At 39.3% G+C, this 20894-nt stretch overlaps 1 protein-coding gene across 2 annotated transcripts in view; it reads left to right on the forward strand.

Moving 5' to 3' along the window:
* The window catches only part of LOC306998031 (NACHT, LRR and PYD domains-containing protein 3-like), a 72963-nt gene that overhangs the window by 4949 nt on the left and 47120 nt on the right, over positions 1-20894 (forward strand). For both annotated transcript variants that reach the window (XM_079611761.1, XM_079611762.1), the window contains 3 exons: positions 4081-4185; positions 4484-4588; positions 4917-5001. In XM_079611761.1, the coding sequence (XP_079467887.1) occupies positions 4081-4185; positions 4484-4588; positions 4917-5001 (295 nt within the window). The remainder of the gene's footprint in view (positions 1-4080; positions 4186-4483; positions 4589-4916; positions 5002-20894) is intronic.

The following is a 20894-nucleotide window of genomic DNA, read 5'->3' on the forward strand; positions in this document are numbered from 1 at the left end:
TTCAAGTATGTGTCACACTAATGTTGCTACTCTGAATCTGAATGGTGCTAGAGATATGCACAAAAGAGCTGCATTATTTGAAGTAATTAATCAGAAAAAAATTGATATCATGTTTTTACAAGAGACACATACTGATGCTAATAATGCTGCAGACTGGGCAGTAGAATGGAATGGGATTGCTGTTTTAAGTCATAATACCTCAATTAGTGGCGGAGTTGCTGTTCTCTTTACTAAGAGTTTCAGCCCACACTCTTATCAGGTTGAAGAGGTTATCAAAGGTAGACTTTTGAAAGTAAGAGCCTCTTTTGAAAATGTTGTTTTTGTTTTTATTTGTGTGTATATACCAACTTCAGCTGTTGAAAGAATGCTGTTTTTAAATACTTTATCCTCTGTCTTACAAGATGTTGCTGTTGATGAGTATTTAATTTTGGGTGGTGATTTTAATTGCACAGAGTCCAACATAGATAGAAATCACATGGAGCCTCATTTACCTTCACGTCAACGTCTTGTTCAGCTAAAAAAAACACATGAATTAATTGATATTTGGAGGCAGCTTAATGGAGAACAAAAACAATACACTTGGTCTCATGTTCGTGATAACATGATTTCATTGGCAAGGCTGGATAAGTTTTATGTTTTCAAACATCATGGTAGTATTGTTGAGAAGTGTTCTATTACTCCATCATGTCTTTCAGATCATAGTATGGTGCAGTGCTGTATCTTTTTAAATTCTATCAAGCCAAAGAGTGCTTATTGGCATTTAAATACCACTCTATTGGATGATAAGTCTTTTAAAGAAAGTTTTAAATATTTTTGGGATATTTTTAAAACAACAAAGAGTTCCTTTAGAACACTGCAGCAATGGTGGGATTTTGGGAAAGTTCAGATAAAACAGCTATGCCAACAACACTCTCAGAATGTCACTAGAGAAGTAACCCTGAGATTGAACACCTTAGAGACTGAGATTCTGAAACTGCAAGATTTGGCTAACTTGCCTGGGAATCAAAGTGATGTGGAGTCTCTCATAAAAAATAAGAAGACTCAGTTATCTGACCTTTTAGGGGTTAAAACGCAGGGTGCGCTGGTCAGGTCACGTTTTCTAAGTATAAATGAGATGGATGCACCGTCAAGGTATTTTTTTAGTTTAGAAAGGAAAAATGGACAGAACAGAGTCATTCATGCTTTACGTTCTGCATCTGGATCCGTATTGACTGACCCTAAAGACATTCGTAAGAGAGCAGCCACTTTTTATGAGTCTCTATATAGGAATGAACTTGGTCCAGATTATAGGGATGACAGTGCTTTTTTTGATAATCTTCCTCAAGTGGCAGAGGAAGTCAACGTAAAGATTTCAGGTGCCGTGACCATGGGGGAACTGTTTAAAGCCGTCCAAGGCATGGCGCTTGGAAAAGCACCGCCTGTTGACTTTTATAAGTCGTTTTGGTCAGAGATTGGAGAGGATTTGCTAGAGGTACCTGAATGACAGTTTAGCCGGAGGGCTACTGCCGTTGAGTTGCCGTAGAGCAGTCCTGACTCTCCTACCCAAGAAAGGTGATCTGACGGACATCAAGTGCTGGCGGCCGGTCTCCCTCCTGTGTAGTGACTACAAGTTGCTCTCTAAGGTTTTAGCTAATCGATTGGCAGAGGTTATGGACCAGGTAGTTCATCCTGACCAGACATACTGTGTCCCCGGGAGGTCAATCTTTGATAATGTTTCTCTGATTAGAGATCTTCTTGATGTCTCTAAGAGCTTAAATTTGGATTGTGGCTTCATATCATTAAATCAAGAGAAAGCGTTTGATCGCGTTGAGCACAGTTATTTATGGAGAGTTTTGGAAGCCTTTGGTTTTTGCCAAAAATGTATAGATCAGGTGAAAGTTCTCTATAGTGACGTTCAGAGCATTCTCAAGGTTAACGGTGGTTTGTGTGCGCCTTTTGAAGCTTGTAGAGGTATTAGACAGGGGTGTTCCCTTTCTGGTATGCTCTATTCTCTGGCCATAGAGCCTTTATTGCAGCAATTACGAATTAAACTTCAAGGTATATCTTTGCCAAATTGCAATGGTAATTTTTTATTATCAGCGTATGCTGATGACATTGTAGTCATGATTAGCAAGCAAAGTGATGTACAGGTTTTATCTGAATTGCTTGAAAATTTTAAAGTTTTGTCTTCTGCTAAGATAAATTGGAATAAAAGCGAAGCATTGCTGATAGGAAGTTGGAAAAGCGGAAAACCAGTGCTCCCTGCTGGTTTACATTGGGGAAAAGAAGGTTTTAAATATTTGGGGGTGTTTTTGGGAGATGAGACAATAATACAGAAAAACTGGGAAGGTTTAATTGAAAAAGTCATAGGACGTCTAGAAAAATGGAAGTTTTTGTCTCCAAAATTGTCATATAGAGGACGCATTTTTTAATTGTTAATAATTTGGTGGCGTCATCCTTATGGCATAAGTTTGCCTGTGTAGATCCTCCTTTGCAACTGCTTTTAAAAATTCAGGCTGTCATGGTTAATTTTTTTTGGGATAGATTGCATTGGGTTTCCCAAAATGTATTGTTTTTGCCTAAGGAGGAGGGTGGTCAATGACTAATACATCTGCAAAGCAGAATTGCAACCTTTCGTCTGCAGTTTGTGAAAAGGCTGCTGGATGGACCATCAAACTGTAACTGGCATGCTGTTTCATGCCTCATTTTACGTAGGTTTGTAGGATTAGGGCTGGACAAAACACTTTTCTTGTTGGATCCCCTGAAACTGGACACCTCCACACTGCCAATTTTTTTATAAGAATACTTTTAAAGTTTGGAGTCTCTTTGTTGTTCAACGACCAGAAAACTCACCTTCTCTTTTCTGGTTACTGGAGGAGCCTTTAATCCATGGCTCTCGGTTGGATTCAATGGACAGTTCCTTTTTTCCTGGACTTAATAGGGTGCTGATTGGACACAAGGTTATTACACTGAGGCAGCTACTGAACATTGTAGGGCCGGATTTTAAGGACGGAGCAGCCCTAGCTCAACACTTGGGAATCAGGTCTATTCGTCTGGTTACTCAGTTGCTCATGAGATGGAAAGATGCCCTTAAGACAACTGAAATTGATTTGTTAACAGAATATTGTGAAGGTTCTTGTGTTTTGAATCCTGAAGACTCTTTTCCTTGTTTGTTTTTGTCTATAAATGTTGAAGGGATTACTTCCCCTTTTTTTAAAACTGCTGCATCTCTGTGTAAAGACTTTTTTTTAAGTACTGGCAAATCTTTGTACAGGTCTTGTGTTTTAGTGTTTAGTAAAAAAGTGTTAAATGTAAGAGTTGATACCCCCTGGCGTGATGTTTTTAAACTGGATGAAAGCAAAAAACCTGAGTGGCGATCTTTTTATAAACCACCGTTGACCAAGAGAACAGGTGATTTGCAATGGAAAATCATTCATGGTGCTGTCGCGGTTAACGCTTTTGTTTCAGTTTTAAACCCCGAGGTTGATTCTGCATGCCCGTTTTGCTCTAACAGAGAAACCATTTTTCATGCCTTCATGAATTGTTGTAGGTTACAACCTTTATTTGAAGTTGTAGGTGATGTTTTTAGGAGTGGTAATGAGACCTTTTCTCTGGAGACGTTTATTTTGGGGTGTTTGTCAACTTCTACATTTTGTTCTAGGCCAAGCAAAACTGGCCATCTATTTAAGTAGGAAAAAGAAAATAGAACAAAATGTAAATCAGAATATAGTAGCCTTGTTTTCTAACCTGGTGAAATCAAGAGTTATGGTTGATTTTTATTATTATAAGTCTATTGATGATCTTCTGTCATTTGAATGTATATGGTGCTGTAATGAGGCTCTGTGCTCTGTTTTTGAGGGTGAATTGTTGTTTATGCATATTTTGTGAGTTTTTTTTTTATTTTATTTTTAATTTTTTTATTATTTATTTAATGACTGTGGTGTAAAACTTCAAAAACTAATTTATACTGTGGTGTAAGTGTATGGTGAATAGTTGGTTTTTGTAATAAATGTCTTGTTAAAATTAAATTCTCTCTCTCTCTCTCTCTCTCTGTCTCTCTCTCTCTCTCTCTCTGTCTCTGTCTGTTCTTTGTGTGATCAGTGTAAGATCAGACTCACATGTGTCCAGCTCTGTGTCTCTGAAGAGTGACCGGTCTAAAGGTTATCCACCAGACTTCAGTGAGAAAACACCATCATCTAATAAAAGGTATTTTGTGTGTTTACATTACATTATAGGGTTGTATTATTTGTCCACAGTGGTTTATGTGATTAAACTTGACTGGATAAAACAATAAATAACAATACAACTAAATTCTTGGGAACCTTATGAAACTCAATCCAGTAACACAATTACACAGGCATAAATTCACTATGGAAAATAGATCATGCAACTAAACATGTATATATTTATCCATCCAACCATGGTCATGAATTAACAAATACACAGCTATACTGCATTTGATTATTATTTGCAAGTGTTTTCTCTCTGTTCTTTGTGTCATCAGTGTAAGATCAGGCTCACATGTGTCCAGCTCTGTGTCTCTGAAGAGTGACCGGTCTAAAGGTTATCCACCAAACTTCAGTGAGAAAACACCATCATCTAATAAAAGGTATTTTGTGTTACTAATTGTTTGTCACACGTTGACTGTGTTTAAAAGTTGTATCTCTCTTTCTGTAAAATATCAGTTAGTTTATTTATTATTTTTTTATTTATTATTTATTTATTAAAGTGTCTTGCACTTACATGCCCAGCCCGAATAGGCTTAAAAGACACTAATGACAAAAAACAAACATAATACATCAAGATGACCATTAAACAAAAAAAAAAACATAGGACGATGACCATCATACACAATACATTACCATCATTTTCACAATATAAACAAACAAAACAAGACACGACAGTATTAGTATTTTATTTTACTAATTTGATTACAGGCTTCAATGTGAGACATTAGACTCAGACGTTCAGACTCACAGGAACCACGAGAATTTCAAAGACAATCTTCTAGGGTTCTTCCAGGTAGGAAAACACATTTTTATAAATGTTTAATATTTCTAACAAACAAATATATTATTGAACAAAGATATGTAATGACATTTTTGTATCAAATTTATAGGCAGGACAAGTAGTTTAAGGCTTGGTTTGTAGAGAATTACAAACATGCGCACATATATTCAAATGCGCATAACTATAGAATTAATTCTTGATGCGCACGTGAGCGCCATCAGTGTTTCTCACAGGTTCAGTTTAAAGTCTGTGTAGAGAGAATGGTGTCGTCTTAGCGGCCCCTAATTTAAATATATATATATATATATATATATATATATATATATATAATTAAAGCTGCAAGCAGCGATTACGGGCCCAAGCCAACTAAAGGCAACTAAAGGCACCGGGGTGGCGGTGCCACCGGCCTGGGCCCTCCATCGCTGCTTGCAGCTATATTTATTTATGTATATACTGTATATATATATATATATATATATATATATATATATATATATATATATATATATATAAAAACCGCCACCCCGGTGCCTTTAGGGTTCCTGTGCACGACGGGCAATAACGTAACTCCGCTTTGACTGTCGAGAAGAAGTCTGCTTTAGAGCTTGCATCAGTGTGGGTTCTGCAAAAGTGCGCATCGAGGGCACATATCAACCACAAAGTATGCGTGAGCACCCTTCTGAAACCTAAAATGAAAAATTAGACACCCTACAGTCTCATGGACTTAACGGACACATGAAATCAGCAGCCATTGTAAGTACACAACACCAAAAATTCATATGAAGTGTGGTATATATATATATATTACCTTTTTTAAGGGACAAGACAAAGAATTTGATTTGCCTGACCTGATTAGAACAGTGAAAAAAATACAAAATAAAAATAATCACTAAAACGAGAATTGTTCTGATTTTATTATGATACTCAAAATATTCCACAACAAATCCTATAAATGTATTGATATTCAGAACAGAACAAGAATAAAAAAAATAACAATAAAATATAATTTATTTATTTCGATTTTGTATTTTTATTTAATGACTATTATTTATTTAGAGCAGGTACAGCTAGTGTGCGATGCTTTTGCTATTTCAGAGTGAAAAAAACACATTTTATTAAAAAAAATGCTTTTCAATTAAATCAAATGTTCAAGCTTTGTTTTCGTTTCATTATTTTGTTTGTTTTAAACTTTGTTCAATTTATATTGTTAATCATTTGACACTAACCAAATGCATAAAGTATCATTTTAACTTTTAAAAAACTATTAACATTTGTTAATAGTACATTGTCTGTCTTTTGTTAATAGGACAAAACATAGTTATTATATAATATAATATAATATTTTATATTTATATATATATATATATATATATATATATTAAATAAATATTTGTAATGAAATCGTTAAAAAAAATTTATATCAGCATTGTTTTAAACTTTGAAACACAGAAGTAGCGCAATGTCTGGCCACGCCCACTTCTGGCATCAGACTTTTAGGCTGGCGCTGTCGTGATCACACTGCTATGACGTATGGTTCTGGGGTTCTGCAGTTGGTTACTATTGGGGCTCCCGCGCAGCCTCCTTTTCACAACCTGAGGGAACCGTCTCCGGAATATTAACCTCACTCCCAGAAGTCCAATTCCCATAATTCATGCCTCTTACCTGGGACTGATTGCACGCACACACACACGCGCACGCGCGCGCGCACACACGTACACTGTTTAAAAGCAAGAAATATTTATCCAACCTCGTTTAAAACAGTCTGTCGGTGCCATCTTTTGGACATTCATCATATTGCATTGGTTTTAGTTTCTAGTCCTCAAACAGAGCAGTAGCCTAATCCGTTTATTTTTAAGTTATTGATTAAAAAAGAAACATCAAATGCATTTTTAGTCATAGTATTATTTTATACAGAAATACATTATTTGTAATTCAGATGAGAATAATTTTAAGGAAAACAAATATTGATCTAAAATATATCACGTGTTTTTGCAAAATAAATTCAAGCAATAGCCTACCCGCCCCCGAAATGGCGCTAATTTTAAAATTAAACTAAAAAAGCTAACGGCTGCACAGGCATTCATAACGGTGCGCGTCCAACGCGAGGAGTGAGCAGAACAGAGCGAACGTTTTTAGTTAATTTCTACTTTCATAGGAATTCATTCGAGCGCACTGCGAGCGCCACCATAATCATACTTACTTTCACTTTTATATTAGCGATTTAAAAGCCCTCGCTGGTGTCACACGTTGGTTAACCGGTGGGAAAAATATACAGATATTCAAATATACAGATATATTAAATATATCATCGCGCTCCACCGTCGATTTGATGTGTGTGTGTGTGTGTGTGTGTGTGTGTGTGTGTGTGTGTGTGTGTGTGTGTGTGTGTGTGTGTGTGTGTGTGTGTGTGTTAAAATAATTTAGTTCAGTTAGAGAACGGGCACTAACCTAAAATTAAAACCTGAACTTGTCCGCTTAATAAATCGTGAGCTGAATGAGAGTCGCAGCAAAGATCAGCACAAGGAGTCCAATTTCATTAATCATGGGTGGACAGCTGACTGAAAAGATGATGACGGAATATTGAACACGCAATTCAAGCAATCCCACGCCCGAAATGGCGCTATGTTTAAAATGAAATTAAATGCTCACGGCTGCACGGGTAATAACGCGTTCACGGCGAGGAACGAGCAGAACCATTTTTTTACAGTCTATGAGCAGAACAGAGTGAATGTGTTTTAGTTCATTCCTACTGGACGTCCAGTACTACTTTGGCTTTTAAGTTAGCGATTTAAAAGCCCCCGCTTTAATCACACATCGATTAACCCGTAGGAAAATATTCTCACAGTCACTAATATATTTATATATAAATACAATATACAATGGGCCTACCTGATTTCGAACACAAGAGGGCAGTATTGCCCTATGTATGACTTTTTTTTTTACTAAATAGCGCATTCTGGCTGTTTTTTAACTTATACATAATTCTTAAATTGAAAAAAAGAACAAAATGGGTTTAGTTCTGATATTTGTATACTTTTATATAGAAATAAATGGTGTATAATTAAATTTTTAGAAGATATGAGTCTAAAATATATCAAAAATCACATTCAAACCAAAATATCTGACTTCCTGTTGGTCGGAGCTAATGACTGTAAATTAGAAAGTTGTCCGGATCGAAGAGAAGAATATACGTACCGAGTTTGGTTACTGTAGGTCAAACTAATACCCCATTTTTGACTAAAGGTGGCGCTACTGAGCCCCTCCACCGCGCCCGTTTCTGAAACTTCACACATGCCTAGTACCTAATAAATCTGATATGCATGTTGAGTTTCATGCAATTTGAAGCATGTTAAGAGCCTCAAATGCACCCAAAAAGAATATAAAAGTTTAAAGCGTTGCCATGGCAACAGTATTTAAGATATCAATAATTCTTTCACAGGTCTACATCTGCCGTGTGTTTACATTATACACATAAAGTTTGAAGCAAATCGGGTAAAAATAAGAGGGTGAATTCAAAGCATTTTGAAAGTGACACACTTCCTGCTGCCAGTTGGTGGCGCTATAACTTTGACTCACAATAGTCACATCCATGTGATCGGCCTCTTACAACGAACACACTGCTGAAGTTTCATCAAGATCAGTTAATGTATGAGGATGTTATAACACACTTCCTGTTTCCAATATTCGCCATAAATTCGTTTCCTCGCCACGGCCAAACCGTTCGAGATATCAAAAATCCCCTGGCAATTTTTCATCCTCCATGTCTTGACTTCATGCACACCGAGTTTCGTGGTGATTGGTTGAATTCTCTAGTAGGAGTATTTTAAATTCCATTGCATGTGTTTTTTAAACTACACCAAATAGCCGACTTCCTGTTGGGCTGGGGTAAAAAGTCAGAGCACGAAGGATATATGAACCGATGAGATCTATAAGTGTACCGAGTTTCATATTATTCCACGCAAGCGTGTTTGATTTATGGACCAAGTTTTCGGACCCCGTTCCAGGGGGCGCTGTCGAGCCCCCCTGCCACGCCCGGGTACCAGCTTCAGTCCGGGCCGGGTTCTGACATTTGTGCAAAGTTTCAAGAGTTTTTGAGCACGTTAAGGCCCCCAAAAGTGCCCAAAAGGTAGTAATATAATAATAAAAAAATAAAAAAAATATATATATATATATATATATATATATATATATATATATATATATATATAAATATAGCTGCGAGCAGCGATTACGGGCCCAAGCCGGTGGCACCGCAACCCCGGAGCCTTTAGTTACCTAAAGGCACCGGGGATGGCGGTGCCGCCGGCTTTGGCCCTCCATTGCTGCTTGCAGCTATGTTTATATATATATATATATATATATATATATATATATATATATATATATATATAAATCCGCCACCCCGGTGCCTTTAGGGTTCCTGTGCACGACGGGCAATAACGTAACTCCGCTTTGACTGTCGAGAAGAAGTCTGCTTTAGAGCTTGCATCAGTGTGGGTTCTGCAAAAGTGCGCATCGAGGGCACATATCAACCACAAAGTATGCGTGAGCACCCTTCTGAAACCTAAAATGAAAAATTAGACACTCTACAGTCTCATGGACTTAACGGACACATGAAATCAGCAGCCATTGTAAGTACACAACACCGAAAATTCCTATGAAGTGTGGTATATATATTCATTGAAATTACTGTACTTTAAAACACTTGTTTAAAAGAAAAAACACATGTATACATAGTATAAAACACTAGATGGCACAATATACCTATTTTTAATAGAGTCTTTCTGCCCCCCTCCCCACACACACAGAGACAGGGGGGCTGTCTGTGTGTGTGCCCTCCCTCCCCTCAGACAGACAGACGGACACACGCACACACACACACGCACACACACACACACACACACACACACACACAGAATGGCAGGGGGAACTCTGTCAGAGAGAGACAAAACCACATTCAAACCAAAATATCTGACTTCCTGTTGGTCGGAGCTAATGACTGTAAATGAGAAAGTTGTCCAGCTCGATGTGCACAATATACAGACCGAGTTTTGTGACTGTAGGTAAAAATAACCCCCCCACTTTAGTCAAAAGCATCTTGAAATTAACACACTTCCTGCTGCCAGTTGGTGGCGCTATAACTTTGACTCACATTAGTTACATCCATGTGATCGCCCTCTTACAACAAACACACTACTGAAGTTTCATCAAGATCAGTTAATGTATGAAGACGTTATAACACATCGTGTTTCTCTTTTCTCGCCATAAATTCGTTTCCTCGCCACGGCCAAACCGTTCGAGATATCAAAAATCCGTCAGCAATTTAGCATCCTCAATGTCTTGACTTCATGCTGACCGAGTTTGGTTGCGATTGGAGGAATTTTCTAGAAAGAGTGTTTCAAATTCCAGGGGCATGCGTTTTCATACCACCCACAATAGCCGACTTCCTGTTGGACTGGCGTAAAACTTAGAGCACGAAAGTTGTTCGGCCCGATGAGATCTAAATGTGTACCGAGTTTCATATTATTACATGCAAGCGTGTTTGATATACGGACAAGTGTTTGAATCCCATTCCAGGGGGCGCTGTCGAGCCCCCATGCCACGCCCGGGTACCAGCTTCAGTCCGGTTCTGACCTGTGTGCAAAGTTTCAAGAGTTCTCGAGCACGTTAAGGGCCCCAAAAGTGCCCGAGATTTTGCACACAGCAGAGAAAGGGTTAAACTAAACTAGCCCCCCTTCTCACACACACACACAAACACACACATACACAGATCCCCCCCTCCCCTCCCCACCCCACACAGACAGACACACACACAGAATGGCAGAGAGACAGAGAGAGACACAATTCACATTCAAACCACAATATCTGACTTTCTGTTGGTCGGAGCTAATGACTGTAAATTAGAAAGTTGTTCGGCTTGATAATATCAAAACACACGCTGAGTTTTGTAACTGTAGGTAAAACTATAACTAAGTTATAACACACTTTATGCATCCTTTTTTAATCATAAATTCGTTTCCTCGCCACGGCCAAACCGTTCGAGATATCAAAAATCCGTCCGCAATTTAGCATCCTCCATGACTTGACTTCATGCACACCGAGTTTCGTGGTCATCGGATGAATTCTCTGGGAGAAGTGTTTCAAATGCCAGAACATGCGTTTCCATACAGCCCATAATAGCCGACTTCCTGTTGGACTGGCGTAAAACTTAGAGCACGAAAGTTTTCGGCCCGATGAGATCTATATGTGTACCGAGTTTCATATTATTACATGCAAGCGTGTTTGATATATGGACATGTTTTTGAATCCCATTCCAGGGGGCGCTGCCGAGCCCCCCTGCCACGCCCGGGTACCAGCTTCAGTCCGGCTCTAATGGCCGCGGTGTAGATTTAAAAATCGTGCTTCCCCTTATTAATTGATTTCATGGAAACAGACACCAGTGATTTTGCCAAGATATCTAATTTATTTTACCATTTTATATAAGACATAAGGGAGAGAACGGATCAGCAACAGATCTTCATTGCATCTCAGTCAGTTTCTCTCTCTCTGCCTAAACAAAGAGCTTCAGTTCATATAGGCTGAAACATGTGGTTTCCATTAACATAGCATAGGATGTATATATTATGCTGGTAGAAAAAAACACTGCATACATTCCATTCAAGACACACACTCTCCAAAATCTCCCAAAGTCTCTCTCACTCATATATGCATTCAAAACGGTATGTGAACAGTATGATTCATAAAACACAAATGAATACAAATTATGAATGTATATAAAAAGTATAAAAGGTATAAAACAGATACGTAATACTTCTGATTATGAATATTAATAAAAAATAATAATAATAATACTAAAAACAACATTAAAAATATGAGATGTAAGTCTTCAATCCCTCCTCTGGAACTACGGCCGTCAGTTCCACACCATCACCCCCAGGTGGCCAACCTATTGAAGTGATAGTGAGGAGAAGACAAGCAGACCAAGACATAGACATAGAAGACAAAAGAATGGAAACAGAAAAGAAAAGAAAACAAATAACAAACAACAAAGAACCCCAACCCATGTTATGTCCCCGCATACTATGTGTCATTTAACGTCTATGTGTAAGCATTTAAAATGAACCCCAATCATCTAAGAAAAGAAAAAACTAATAAATCTTCTGCCGGTGCCTTGACTCGTTAAATACTCCTCAAGTTCCCGGCTTCAAAATAATAAACTAAAATAAACTTTGATGTTAAAGGATCCTATCCCTTGGAGTTGAAAATCAGTAAGCGGGTGTTTGAATGTTTGTGAGGTTGTGTTTTGTAGCATGTGTAAAATCTCCTATTTCACACCGTATTTCCCATTCTCAGTTCTATCCATTTGGTTAGTAACAACCAATTTAACAGGTTTGGTACTTTTCTTCCTAATGACACATATGATGAGTTTTATTCCTAACAGAAACACAAAAACTCCTACCATAGTCAAAACTATCCATTCCAACCATGATAAATTCAATGGAATTCGAGCTAATTTCCTCTCAGACATCAATTTAGCTACTCCATTCGCTACGATAACATGACCCATTGCTTGAATTCCCTCCTCTTGAGCTTTCTTAACACTTCCTTTAACTCTCTTAACCATTTCAAAGAGTTCATAATTCCTCTCTTCCACCAAATCATTATTCCACCACTGTGGATCTAACTGCAACAATTGCACATGTGGAATATGAATTCCACCCAATTGAAGAGGATATAGAATCTCAACGCAAAATGGATCCGGAGGAATTGGACATAACTTCCCTCCGTATATCATATTTTCACTTATTCCATCATGTAATATGCACCACTGTGCTTCTGACACCTGCCATGCACCTGTGGCTTGATCTAAAGGAACTACTTCCCAAACTGCAGAACCATTTAGAGATAGACTAAACATTGTAGAGCATGAGCAAATTACCCACTCATGCTCCTCAACACAACAGTCTGTGGTAGAAATCATTGGTGTTTCGCCTTCAGCCCAATATCCATTCCTACCTAATCTAATTACTGAATTTCCTTGTCTAACCCCCATTGATTGGAATCGTCGAACTGTCATAATATTACGCTTCCCATATTGAGGCCATACCATAATCAAAGGTAGTGTTCCAGAACCTGACAACGAATCTTCATTAATTGCGATTTTAACTAATGGAACATGTTTAGCAGAAGTCAAATTAAGTTGATTACCGAAAACCACTAACAAAGATTCCCTAATTCGCTCAGGAACTTGACCCATTCGAATAACTTGAATGTCCTCTACCATTTGATCCTTTAAATTCTGTGCCAAAAATAAACACGCCGCACGATGTGTCTCAAAGTTAGATGATTGCGTTAATGCATCTGCCAATTCCTTCGCTGCGTTATTAAGATGCTGCCCCGCTGCTAGAATATGTAGAGAACCTTGAAGAGCCTCAGTGAGTCCTTTCCCTGTCATTGTTCCCACCCACTGAGTGTATTCGCTTAGTTGGTTCATTTGAGCAGTATTACTAATTGAATTGACAGAACCAAATACCCCTGCTATGTCTCCCCATACACTTCGAGGTTTACGATTTCGACTTCTCAGAGGATCCTTAGAGGTATAATATTTAACTTCTTTTTCCAACCAACTCCTTATTTTTGTGAAATTTCCACAATAGGACTGATCAAAAACGGTAAGAAGAGACATCAAGTTATAATTAATGCGTTGTCGCACCATGTGAGCTTCGTTTATCAAGGTTTTGGTTTCTTTAGCTAACAAGATACCATGAGCTGGTGCAATAGTTGTACTTGGGCATGTTTTAGCTTTGTTTGTATTTTTCCCAGAAAGATAAAAACACCGTCCAATTTCCCCAGTTTCTAGTTCAGTCTCACAATATTCGTTCGTATCTTCCGAATGCCAAACTCGTACGTAATTTCCCTTGAATCTTGTTGTGCCTGAGGAAGTATCCCACAGAAACCCTTCACATGGTACCACTATGGGATAGATACAACCTTTGGCTAATGAATCCCATATTGTAAGCATGTGGGTACGATTCAAAACAAAATTAATTTCCACATTAGTAGAATTTACGAGGTTTAACCCCACAATTTCACATTGTTCTTTTGAACAAATTTCTCGTCTTTGAGCACTACCAGTATACCCCCCATCTTTCACCGGCCAAATTACTCTGCTTGTGTAACATTGATGGTGAAAGTTACATCCACCGTAGATGCCCTCACGATATTTAGCAAGGTCTTTATCATTACGTGGCACCCAATCCCATAATCCCCATTTGGAAATAAAGGGTAGAGTAAAATGTTGTCCAGATTTCAGAGTTGCATTCCTAGTGATTTCTTGAACTCGAGGGGTCCATAAAGCTTGGCTTTCTTGGTAAATGCCAAGTAAAATTAAAAACAAGCATACCATTGTCGTTGTGTATCGAGAATTACTTGCGACCATCTCTAATCAATGTCAATGGAATTGATTCCTGAAATGGAAGCAGAAAAATAATTAATCATCACTTCTTTGTTCCCAATCTTTAAAGTTAATGGATGAACATTGCTCAATCTCAGGCCATAAACCATCATCATTTTGTTCATTCACTAAGCAAGGTTTAACTTGTGACCAATGGTTCCATCTATCTGTTCCTACACCCTTCCCTTTAAGACAAACACTTGTATCAGTTGTTAAGAGTATCTCATATGGTCCCTCCCATCTAGGCTCTAACCCTTTCCTAGAAATTCGTTTGACCATAACAAAACTGCCTAACTCGGGAATGTGTGGAATGTCAGTAGTGGTATGTTTTTCGTCCCATTGCTGTTGAGCTTCTCGCACTTTCTTATTATTGTCTTTGGTAGCTTTGTCTAGCATTGTGAGATAGCGTCGTAACTTCTCTTGGAACAAAGTAGAATCTCCTCCTGTTCCCGCAGGTGGCGGAGCGTCAGGAGGTAGAACCATTGCTCTTCCAGTCATCAGTTCAAAAGGAGTTAGTCCTGTTACTCTGTTTGGAGTTGCTCTCAGGTTCCACAGAATAGCAGGTAACAACTTATGCCAACCTTGGCCAGTTTGCAGAATGGCTTTGGTAAGAGCGGTTTTCAACGATCTGTTCATCCTCTCTACCAGTCCGGAACTTTGTGGTCTGTAGGGAATGTGGAATTTCTGTTTAATCCCCATCAATTTCATTGCTTCCTTCATCAGTTTTCCAGTGAAGTGAGTTCCATTGTCAGAATCAAGTTCATATGGAAGACCCCAGCGAGGAAAAACTTCTTCCACCATTACTCGTGCTGCCGCTTCAGCAGTGCAAGTTTTCGTGGGGAATGCTTCCACCCACCTAGTAAATCTGTCCATGATTACTAGAATGTATTGGTACCCTCCACTGGGTGATAATGGTCCTGTGAAATCGATTTGGAGGTGTGTCCATGGACCTGTTGGTCTGGGTGCATGTGACATTCGCACCTTTACAGATTTTCCCACATTTGCTTTCAGGCAGATTAAGCATCTCCTGGAGTAATCATCAATGTCTCTCATCATTCGTGGCCACCACCACGTCTCGCTGATTTGAGCTTTCATTGCTTTTGCTCCAGCATGCACTTTTCCATGATACAGCTGCATTAGTTCTCTTCTTGTTCCGATAGGCATCACCACTTGTCCTGTTGGAATTCTCCAGATACCTTGATCATCTTCTTTCGCTCCTGCTTTTATCCATTGTTCTTTCTCTTCATCTGTCTCTGTTTGATATGACAGAAGATGGAGCTCAGGATTATCCTTGCTGTTTTCCTGTACCATGGTAACAGGAGTAAAAGGGAGTAGAGCTGCTTCTCTAGCTGCTGCATCTGCTGCCGTGTTCCCTTGACTTTCTTTGGACTTGTCAGATTGATGTGATTTTACTTTGATCACGGCTGCTTCTCTGGGTAAGTGACATGCTGCAATCAAGCGACGAATTATGGAAGCATGTTGTATTTCGCTCCCACTGCTGGTGATAAGTCCACGTCTTTTCCACAGGGCAAGGTAATCATGGACCACGCCAAAAGCATAACGACTATCAGTGTAGATGTTGACTCGATCTCCTTCCGATAGTTCAAGAGCTTCCGTGAGCGCCATGAGCTCAGCTACTTGTGCTGAAAATTACCCAGAAAGAGCTCCTTTCTTCACAACAGTTCCATCAACTTCCACTACAGCCCATCCAGTATGTCGTTTTCCATCAACATAGTAACTGGATCCATCGACCCATAACTCCTTGTCTGGATTTACAAGAGGTATTGGATTAACAGGACCAAGACTTTCTTCTTCTACTTGTTTTTCACACTCGTGTGGTGTTCCCTCATGTGGTTCTAGCATCATTGTTGCAGGGTTAAGGGATGTGTCTCTGATGATTTCCACTCTCAAATCCTTGTTCAACAAAGTTGCTTCCCATTTTGCTCTCCTTGCGTCAGTTATGGTCTTGATGTTTGTGTTATTCAACAACGTCACTATACTGTGTGGAGTGTGCAATATGATAGTTTGTGCTCCTATCAGATTTTCCACAGCATCCACTGCCCATGTGGCACCATCGAGAGCTTGTACACATCGTGGTTGACCAATCATTGTGACAGGAATCTTTGTGGAAAAGTATCCAACTGGTCTGTATCGATCACCTGGTTTTTGACACAGTACTGCTGAGTACGTCTCATCTCCCACCCTGGTCCACAAATGAAATGGTAATCGTCCATCGGGAAGTCCCAAGGCTGGGGCTGAAGTCAGTTTTTCTTTCATAGAAGTAAATGCTTCCTCAGCTTCCGGTGTCCAGTTTATCTGTTCCACTCCAGGCTTTCCTCCCTTGTACAGGTCAATGAGAGGGCTAGTGATGCTAGAAAAATCAGGTACGTACTGACGACAATAGTTGAAAAGTCCCATCACCTTCCGCATTTCTGTAACTGTTAGAGGTTTTGGAAGTTGCCGTAATGCCTCTACACGCTCTGTTGTCATTCTCCTTCCCTCGACAGATATTTCTTGGCCCAAGTAGATAACCTTGGTTTTGGCCAACTGTGCTTTGTCGGGGTTGACTTTGAATCCTCCTTTCCTAAGGGCTTGTAGGATGATATTCAGAGCAAATATATGGCTGTTTTCATCTAGGCTTGCAATCAGCAAGTCATCCACGTATTGAATGCAAACACTTCCTGAACCCTCAATTTCAGGTTTTTTCTCGGTTAAGAACTGATCCAAAGTTCTATGAAATACCACAGGAGAAAGATTAAGACCTTGTGGGAGTCTGTTCCAAACATACTGTTTTGCCCCCACTGTGAAGGCCAGTTTCTCTTGAGATCTTTCGTCAATAGGTATAGACCAGAAAGCCGACAGTACATCAAGTACTGTGAAAATTCTTGCATTTCCTGGAATATCATTCAGAATGGTGGCAGGATTGGCCACAATAGGATGCGGTTTTGGTGTTACACTGTTAAGTCTTGTATAATCAATGGTTAATCTCCATGAGTTATCTGATTTCTTGACAGGCCAGACAGGACTATTAGTGGTAGATGAAGTTTGTCTGATGATCCCTTCAGCTTCCAAGTCTGCCACTATCTCTTCCACGGCTTGTCTTGCTTCAGGTCGGATAGGGTATTGTTTATGAGGGGCATGTATTGGTCCCTCAATAACAACGGGGTTAATGTTGGCTTTGCCACAATCCAATTTGTGTTTAGCCCAAACGTCTGGATATAAACTGCACACAAGACCCCACACACCGTCTTTCCCCCAATCTCTGATGATTGGTTTTGCTGCACCAACAGAACTTAAATTACATGTGCGATCTTCGTGTGGTATTATCCCAGCTGTTGTAGCGATTTGACGACTGTCAGTGAAGATGATCATGTTCAACAATGGAAGAATGTCCATGCCAATGAGGCTTCCTTGTGAATTCGGTCCCACCCAAAAAGATGTCCATATGACTTCATCTTCATGTATTTGCAGTGGAACTTGTATACTTTTGCGAAATGTTGTGATACCTCCTCCAACTCCTTCAACTTCCATAGTTTCATCTGTTGTAGGTAGGTTCAGATCGGTTATTGAAATCGCTGCTCCTGTGTTGACCAGAATGTCGCATGGGTGGCCCCCTATTAATGCATTGATGAAAAGGCGATTGTCTCTTTTCTTACTAATACAGGGGGCCGCTGATTCCTATTGCGGACGCATAATTCCCTCAATGAGCTGACGGACTTGTGCTTCAGTCCACGTCTTCCCTTGAGTGGTTTCATCATGATTTTTCACACTGACTTGTTTAAACGATGGACCTTGTCCTTCTGCTCCACCTCCTTTAGCCCAACAATCTTTTCTTGAGTGGCCACGCTTTCCACAGTTGCTGCAAACAACCATCCTATTCTTTGTGTCCATGTTGTATTGAGCTGTCGCCACTCCTCTTCGGTTTGTCTTGTTTCCTTCTTCCTTGTTTGATCTCATAGCCAGCCCATTGCATAATTTGGTCAAATGTTTCGCCTGGATTGACTCCAAGTGATAAGGCTTGTTGGTATTTAGAGCTAAGGCCATCCACAAGTGTGTCAGTGAACTGTACATCATCTCTGTCAGGTTGTTTCTTAGCACAGAGGGCCCATCTCTCATAAGCATTCCACTTACGCAGAGCATATTCATCTGGAGATTCATCATCCTTTTGCTTAATTAATGTCACTGATGTGAATGGAATTTTACCGCTCCCCAAGATTTCTTGGATTTCTTTTTGGAACTCATCTAATGCTTGCCAAAGACCCAGGGGTCGTCCCTGGCCATCAACCCACAAGTCTACCCATTGGGCTGTTGTTATCGACGCTGGCAAGCGTTCCCATCGGTCTCTTGGGATTTTAGCTTTCACAATTGTGTGAATGTCTCGTAGTGTCATTTGATGAGCTTCAACCAGAGAGTCTAATTCTCGCCAAAACTCTGTGTTTGGATCTTGTCTCTTTAGAGGAGGCAAGGCTGTGAGAATGGCTTGACGTTCTCCTGGTGTGAATGGTCTCTCTTCGGTCATCATTTCAGATTCTTCCCTTTTAATCGCAGGTGAAGAAAATTCAGGACCGATCTTATCAACTGTGATCATGTCGTCATCTCTTGTCTCATCACTCCAGTCTGATTCATAATTACGAGCTGGTGTAGATCTCAACATGTCTCTGTTTGGCTGGACTGATTTGGATCTCGTTATTATTGGAGCTGCTTGTGCAGATGCAATATACATTTTGTCAACTGGACCTCCATTTGATCTTGAAGCTTGAAGCTGTGTCAGAGGTTTAGATGAACTTGTATATTGTTCAGGCAAAGTTGGATAGATTGGTTTGTAAGGAGGAGGCGTTACAGTTGTCGCTGATTCCACTGGTACTTGTGAATATTTCCTTTCAGCTTCAGTTATTATATTTGTCCAATCTGGATCAAATGAATCATCACTGGTTGTATTTTCTTTCTCTGAACATTTGATAGACATGATTTTGTTCAACTTGTTGTATGCTTCAATTTGAGGCTTCATTGCTTCAACAAGTGGAACTGGACCACCATTTAAATCGCAACAAATTCCACCTTGTTTCACAATCCAATGAGCTGCTAAAATTGGAAATGCTTTTGATTTGATCTTGTCTTTTTGCGACTTGAACCAGATTAACTGCTCATCAATAGATGCATTAATGTCCAATCCTTTTTTCAAAAGCTTAGCTTGCTTCTTTTTCTTCCGGTCTAGATACCAAGCAGATATTGTTCTGCTGTTACAGACACTTTCTGCCATTTTGCAAAGTTTTTGTCACTCTGTGTCTGTGCGCTCAGAACAGCTGGACAATGTATATGTGTGCGTGTATGTGTGTGTAAACTTCACGAGAGGGCTACCCTGCTTCTCCCTCTCTTCCTATGTGTGTGTGTATGTGTGTGTGTGTGTGTGTGAGAAGGTGAATTCCGAAGGGAGGGGCTGATTCACTCTCTCTCTTCTCCAACTTTATGTGTGTGTGTGTGTGTATAGAAGGGGGGCCCCTGCTTCACTCTCTTTCCCTTCTCCCACTCACAGAACAAAAGAAAAGTTAACTCCAATGTTTCAGTATTTTCTGTTTGTTTTGTTTTTCAGTTCACTCAGAACAGTTTTTTCTTTCTTTTTAAATATTTTTAGATTTTATCAGATTGATTTCTTTGTTTTTATTTTAAGCCTATAGATCAGTATCCTCAAATCTTTGAACAGCTTTACGGTCAAAGTCAGAAATGCCCGCGATCCTAGCTAGTTACTTTTATACTTGTATTACTTCAGCGTGTTACAATGTTTTAGATATTTTTCCCTGCCATCGTTATAAACAGTATCGCCACACTTAACCGCTTCTGTCAATCAAGTATCGCTTGTGTCTCACTTTCCTCGTCTCCTTCTGAGAACGAATCTTCAAGTGTGTTGGATATGTTTTAGGGATTTAGTCTGCCATCGTTATAAACAGTCCCGCCACAGTCCAACCACGTGAACAGTCCTAACCAAGCAAATTTTCTAGCTTAACCGTCTTACAGCTAATTCCCCCAAATGACTAAATGGCCTTTTTTCTAAAAAAGATCCATCTCCATCCCAGCATATCAAATATTGTTAGAGGATTACTTTTCAGAGAAACTTAAATAAGCCAAATTAAATTGAATTATTAAATTGTATTTATTGTTATATTTTTTTTAATTTTTCTTATGTCTTATATTCATTGGCAAAACAACTGGTACCTGAAATCACACAGTTCTTTTCAGCAGTTTCAGTCACTGTCTCTAATCATCAGGCAGACTTAGAACTTTTTTTAGAAAGGAAAAAAAAGTCTTACCTGTAATGATTGAGACGAATGGCTGGATATGCGATCCTGTTCGTGACGCCAAATTGTAGATTTAAAAATCGTGCTTCCCCTTATTAATTGATTTCATGGAAACAGACACCAGTGATTTTGCCAAGATATCCAATTTATTTTACCAT

Source organism: Phoxinus phoxinus (genome assembly GCF_949152265.1).
Source record: "Phoxinus phoxinus genome assembly, chromosome: 5".
Taxonomy (NCBI): Eukaryota; Metazoa; Chordata; class Actinopteri; order Cypriniformes; family Leuciscidae; genus Phoxinus; species Phoxinus phoxinus.